This window comes from Lytechinus pictus, chromosome 7 (assembly GCF_037042905.1).
Source record: "Lytechinus pictus isolate F3 Inbred chromosome 7, Lp3.0, whole genome shotgun sequence".
In the NCBI taxonomy this organism is placed as follows: domain Eukaryota; kingdom Metazoa; phylum Echinodermata; class Echinoidea; order Temnopleuroida; family Toxopneustidae; genus Lytechinus; species Lytechinus pictus.
This window is the reverse complement of record NC_087251.1, coordinates 33,924,063-33,931,366: the sequence shown is the minus strand read 5'-3', so window position 1 is coordinate 33,931,366 and position 7,304 is coordinate 33,924,063. Positions and strand designations below refer to the sequence as shown.

Genomic DNA, 7,304 nt, shown 5'->3' with positions numbered 1-7,304 from the left:
AGATTGTATCATCAAAAATAAAAGTGTAGGAAAAACTTTTGCATTTTCATGTGTCGTAAGGGACATTGCCAAAAATATATTCGGAAAAATCAGGGCTGCCCCTATTATGGATCATGAAAATGTTGTAGATATTATTTGGAACCATCAATGATACATTATTCCATTGACCTGTAATATTTTCAATCTTCTCGTTCTATGCCAATAATGGTTTCAGGCAGTGTTTGTACTTGACTATTTAATCAACAAAATTATTGAAAATTGAAAATTCCATTGTTTCCCCCCAAAAAACTATATTATGATATTTTTGAAGTTCTAGTGTGGAATCGCCCTATTAGGCATACATTAATATTTTATACTGCATGTGTTGTGAAATGTCTACACCTCTGTAAATGCACACATTTCAACTTGTAATTAGCTGCAGTATGTGTATGATTGTTTTACTGGAAATAAATAAACCGTGAAATGAATGTTTACCTGCCACATCCCCATGTATGTCCATTTTTTTTAAAGTACCTTAAGATAAGGTCATCTTGCCCAACCCACCCTCCTATATCAAACTACTCTGGCCCCGCCCCTGCTCTCATTACTCCTCTCCTAATATTCAATTCACTTTTCTCCTCACATCACAAAAAGAAATAGGAAAACTGTGTGTAGTGTCATATCACATCTTTAATCCATGCAGTGTATTTCAAAACATTATACACTCGGTTTTTTTTCTCAACCTTTTCCGTCTCCATATGAAAAATACCAAATATACGTGAATATATCATGAAAACTAACTAACTAAATAAAACAAATAAAAGTGTATTACATAACACACGTCATATTGCACATCCTGTCTATAAAATATTCACGATACACTAGCAAAACATCAAAGTAAGGCAAACAAGCTTGGCTATCAAAATATTAATTTGACATAAAGGTGCACATATTCAATTCTCATCATTTTAACCCTTTGTAGCATCAGTTTGATATATATTGTAAATAACAAAGTAACATGATTTTTTTTAATTATTATTTGCAGTGGGGGGTAGCATCAACGCCGCGTCATTGTTTTTTCATTCCTAAAATACATATTTACGTACTTATTTTTTTTCACAAGAAAAATACCTTCAATTGCAAAACTTTTCTTGTTATAGATTGCATTCCCTTAATCCACATGAAGGTCAGTAAAGAAATTTGGGGGCCCGTTTCAGAATAATTGTTATAATAACAAATTTGCAATAAGAGTTAAAAATCTGGTTGTCTTTAAAGCTAAAGATTTGCAATCCCATCATTTGATAATTAATCAATGAAATACAGATAATCATACTGGTAGAATTGTGAGAAAAGAAAGAAAGGATGCAGAGTGTATAACATATAATAAATTATTTTGGAATGTTATATAGAGTGAAAAGGAAAATATGATCGAGTTATACCACAATGTCTTACTTACTGAGCTATAATATACTTGCTGATTTCTTTTTAAAGAGGCTCTTGTAGACTTTGGCAAAAGGAAGCAAGTTACAAAAGTATCATTTGTTGTAAATGAGCAATGTGTGTTTCATTCACTAGGCGTCAATGCAATTTAACAGCATTATTTTCTTCAATATCTTTCCATACAGAACGATAATTTCTTCCCCAAATATTGCCTGAACGTGCAACTTACCGGGTGTTTCCGAAACAACAATAACTCAAATTTGACTGATGTGTCACTTGCTTCCTTTTGCCATGTCTGACTCCTCTAAATATTTTGCTCATTACGTTACTGAGAATGTATACCACCATTCTCGTGGCCTTTAAGCCTGTTGACTTCTCGACCTAGATCTTCTGCTACTAATAACTAGAATAGATGTCAATCATAACAGTAACAATACACATAGCATGTGACTCAAGGGCAATATCTATACTTTCGAAGATCCACTAATTAGACAGACGCTATAATTAGAAAAGCTGTTATCATTATAGAACACCACTATTGTTCCCGATTGTATGCTACATTTCTTGTTTTTCTGATGGCTTTGTTCGAGTTGTGATCTAATTTGTATTTTCAAGGGATTTCACACTTACGTACAGGATGGCGAGGGCGGCCCTAGCACATTAAGAAAAAAAAAAGGAAAAGGTATCTTCATAAGTCAGGTAAAAAAATGAAATAGCTATAAATTACGAAATATCCAGAAGCAATAATGATTTATTTTCATGCGGCCGAAAAATAGAAATAATTCCAGTAATAAATTTTCTCTGTAGAAATTGTTTCAGGGTATAATGACAATAAAATAAATAACAAGAAATCAGTTATAATAATCAGGATGATGATGAAGAAGATGATGAATAAGATAATCATGATTATGAAAAAGAAAATGAATGAGAAGGAGGAGATGGAGAGAGAAAAAGAAGGATGAAGAAACGGGTTGAAGAAGAGGTTACAACAATAATAAGACAGAAACATACAATAGCATTTACTTAATATTGTAAGAACCTGGATATTTGGTCAAAGACTTAACCCATTTTTTGACGCTCTGTCTTGAAATATATATACGACTCACTAGCCTGAATATACCGGGAATCGATATACGAACATTCTCGAATGACTGCAAAACTTTTATTTAATATTATTATTCCCAATAAAATACTCTTTTGTAAATATGCAAATCACACTTTCCAATTTAACCCATTGAAGTTTCAGAAAGCAATCATCAATATCCATGACCAGTTATTGTCAAGGGGTTTTACCAGCCGTGCATCTTGTCCCACAAATTTGACAGACAAACAAAAATGATCACTCACAAATAAAGGACATTTGGTCTTAGGATGAAATTATTAACCTTTTTTGGAGGGGGGGGTTACGGGATGCGCCCCACCCCCTCTTCCTCCTCGGATCCGAGCTTGGGAACTGCAATCATAGTCTTGTAAATCAATGTTGGAAAGTAGAAACCAACACCAAGTGGCCATTGGACATTTGAATTGGAAATTGGTCATTGAAATAGGAAATTGGAAATTGATCTTGAAAAATTGTAATGTCTACTCTTTTTTTCGCAGCACAGAATACAAGTATAAATCGACTGACAAAAATTTATTTATCAATAAAGGAATACATATTTGCAATTGATTTTGCATTACTTTATGCATTCAACCGCCCCTTTGTTCAGATGTTATGTTGTGATTCCAGCCTTGAGTGGATGAAACCTTTTGAGATGTCAGTTAATTATAAAGGCTGATTATAAAAACATAAATTAAAACCCTCGAGCTACTTTAAAAACAAAATAGGCATTGATGAAACCTTAGATTGCCTCTGGGCTATGTATAGATTTTATCTCCACATTTAATTTTCCATAATCTTACAAACAAGGTCTGTTTGTGTCTTTAGTTGATCAACCACCCCCCCCCCCCCCGTCTTTACAAAGGAGCTCCAGAAATTCCCTTCAGCATGTTAAAGAAAGGAAGTCCCCGTCAAGAAGTCCATACCCAAGAAGGCGACCAATAAGCCTAAAGAAACCAAAGGCTTCGAACCTAAAGAAGAAGAAAAAACCTTACAAGATGCTGCATAAAAGCGCCATTTTTTATCTTTAGCCATAATATATATATAGTAAGTCGTTGAATTATTCCTATTTCTTTCTTTCGTTTTCTCTTTGTTTTTCGTGGCAATTGAACTTATATGGTTGCATATGTCTTCCAAGACAGCTCCAGATAAACACCAGTTCCATGACATTTACTCCGCTGTAAATTCAACACATTAATGGAACGACCAACTTCACCCCTCTTTTTAACACTACACCATATTATAAACTTAATATAAAACCCTACTGCAGTAAATTCCAGAGCAATTGTCGCCGGAGCAAATGTCGTGTCACCAATAGATAAAACTTAACAACCTTAACCATCATATTTCGGAAGGTATTTATCGTGAACATAAACAGACACCCCTACTAAATGAAAATTATCAACTTAATGGAATGACATACTAAAACAATTGAGTACAATATTTTCTTTGTACATTTAAAAATCATTAATGTGACATACTTAAGGAAATATGCCATTAAGTGTGACCAAACAAATAATTTTGAACAATATTTTCTCTCTACATTTAAAAATAACTAAGGAAATACGCCACTAAGTGTGACCGAATAAACAATTTGTACAATATTTTCTCTCTACATTTCAAAGATGATTACTGCGTCAATAAGTTTGGACAAAGATATAAACAGTAATAATTTCAATTAAGATTTATAAAGAGTAAATATAAAAAGAATACTTCGACGTGTATAACTTCATTAAACTATGAAATAACGTTCGGTAGTATTCAAATGTTTAATTTTCATGAATCATCACTTAATGAAGATCTCTTAGCCAGTGTTACGTTTCATAACCGTGCATGGTAACTTTGCCAGTATGGATTAGCTTCAATTGAAATTTTTATTCTGTTATTGGCTTGTAGTTGCCATAATGACAAAGTTACCTTACTACTTTATGCATTGCGGACATACGACGCGGGTGACTTAGGACTTGAAACGTGCTTAAACACTCAACGTGAAGTAATATGTTAAAAGGATTCACAGTATACTCATATTCCTTATCAGTGTGTTGAGCAAATCAATTTCTATATCTAAATGATTGTATTGAACAGACTTAATTGAAATACTTGCAAACACCAGAATTACAACTATGTCAACTAAACATCCAGGGTGGTACTCTGATAATTAAACCTAGGTTTAACCCAAGTCTAAATTGCAATTTTAAACCACACTTCTATGGAATGCTGGCTTCATAATATTTCTTCCATATTTGTGACAATTATAATGTAATAATTTATTTGATTGAAATTCACTATATTTTTTTATTTTCCTATTTTCCCATTTCAGGATACAATATTAATTTTTTACAACTTTTTTTTAGGGAAGGATAAGAAAAATCTTAATTGATGAATAAGTTGACAACTGGCGTTCCATAAAAGTATTGTCTAATATTAACCCAAGTTAAACCTAACCATGGCTATCAGAATACCATACCCAGGGTTCGTTTCATAAAACACACAACTATCGTAACTTTGCCATTATAACAAACTGTCGCGGTAACATGGCTCAGCAGCCAATCACAATCAATGTATCCGTGGTAGTTACCATAATAGCAAGGTTAGAATAGTCATATCTCTTCATAAAGTGCGCCCCTCTATCAAAAATAAAATAAAATAAAAATAAAAATCCAACATATTATTCTCTTCCAAAGGTGATCTAAAATAGATTGGTTTACAGATCGACATGTATGGGCGATGATGGTGGCAGTGATGAGGCAACGCTCGTTTGAGTTCGCATTCACGAACGCGATCTTAATGTAAATGACATCGACATCGATAAAAGAAACAACGATAAGTTTGATTAACTTGTGACTTTGTGACGACGATTTCGAAAGAGGTGAGTAAATCTCTTGCTCAAAGGTGCATGTGAAACATATTGTCTCATAATTATATCGACAATAAACATGATAAAGATATTCAACAATTTGTTTCAATTAGCTCTCCCTCCTACAATAAAATCGTATATTAAACTTACGAACAAACATCCATCATCCCATTTCACGTGCAAAAACACTACACATTACACACTTGCACTCCACATTGACACATACACACACACACCCTCTCACACACACACACCCTCACACACGCGCACATACATCAACCATCCCGCTCTCTCTTCCTTTCTTCCACTCACACTCTCTCTCTCTCTCTCTCTACCACCAAATCCGACTGAGACACACAATTCCTTTTTTCTGTCATGCAATCTGATACGCACACACTCCACTCTTTCAAGCACACCCTAACACCATCTGTCACTCTCCCCCCCCCTCTCTCTCTCTTTCTCTCACGAGCTGTTAACATGTGTTTTACATTAAGGCCTTAAAACTCTGTTTCTGTTCTTCAGTAAAATAATGCCATTGATGAAATTCTACCGGTGTTCATCGGGGTGAATCAACATCATCGCCTCCTCATTTCATGAGTCTTCCTTCTTATCCTGAATGGTGTCGTAGCTCCTGCCAATGGGGGCCGCATCTTTGGTAAGCTCCCGCTCCTCCTCTGACTTCCTCTTGCTCCCGAACGGGTTCTTCGCCAGCAGCTCCCGATGGAGAGCAGCCGGGGAGGAGCTCCTGGAGGAGGTGACCGATGGGGCGGCCGAGGAGGCGGGAGTTGTCATCTCCCAAAGCCGCTGGATCTGAGGGATCTTGATGACGGTATCCACCAGGAGCAGCATCATGCCCAAACCGAGGAGAAGGTAGACTGGACCAGAAAGGATAAAGAAAAGTGAAAGAGATGGCAAATGAGTTAACCAATCTTTAACATTTAAATACACAGAATGATGTTGTGATGTGTTTATTGAAGATGCCGAATAGCTCCGTCAATGCAAAGATTTTAATGGTTTTGTTTAGTGAGAAATGGCAAGAAGTCCTTGCTATGTCAGAATTTCCATTCTGTTTAGTGACGTACCTGGAAAATTTCGCCAGGGGATGGGGCAAACATTGTCCGACAAATTAACACAAATAGGTCAAAAGTCATCTCCACTTCCAGGAGCATTTTCCCGAAGAAAAAATAAAAAGCGAGAAGAAAATGGTAGTCAAAATTCTTTCATGGGGCAAATGTTATCAGTAAAAATTATAGTGAAGTGATATTATCAAAACAATATACCTTCTCGCAATTTTGAAACTATGTTTATAGCTACTATCCATAATTACATCCAATCCATCAAATTTGCAAGAGATCTGGAAAACAATAACACCGAGGAGACTCAGACCAACCAAGCATAAAGTTCATTTACAGGCGGTGATGATGATGGATGATGGAAGTCTCATGCGGTGAAAATTCGAATCCATTCTGCATCTTTTACTGATATATATATATATATATATATATATATATATATTTACATATATATATAGGTTCAAACATATATATATATAGGTTCATTTGACTATACATATATATATATATATATATGTGTGTGTGTGTGTTTGTGTGTGGGAGGGGTGTGATATCCAAAATTGTATGTAAATAGATCATTTCGGCCATTGAATGTATTAGAAAACCCAAGTGTGACGTCATCAATTTTCACTTTTTGCAATTAAGTGTTTTTTATACCATTTTGGTAGAGCATGATGAAAAACCCACACAACCCAAATATGGTGGGAATCGGTCCGTGGACCCCAAGATATGACCTCATGAATGCATAATTAGCCCCATTGAAGTCAATGTATTATTGACCTGATTCCTAACTTTTAGAACCATATCTCAGGCCCTCATTGACCGATTATCACCAAATTTTTAGAGCGGGGTTTTT

General features: G+C 35.0%; 1 protein-coding gene across 1 annotated transcript in view; it reads right to left on the bottom strand.

Annotated features, from left to right (window-relative positions):
- Nucleotides 1-2,155: 2,155 nt before the first annotated feature.
- LOC135154652 (potassium channel subfamily K member 1-like) overlaps nucleotides 2,156-7,304 on the bottom strand; it is a 37,345-nt gene continuing 32,196 nt past the window's right edge. The window contains exon 4 of the mRNA XM_064101481.1: nucleotides 2,156-6,250. Within this exon, the coding sequence (XP_063957551.1) occupies nucleotides 5,967-6,250 (284 nt within the window). The 3' untranslated portion in view covers nucleotides 2,156-5,966. The remainder of the gene's footprint in view (nucleotides 6,251-7,304) is intronic.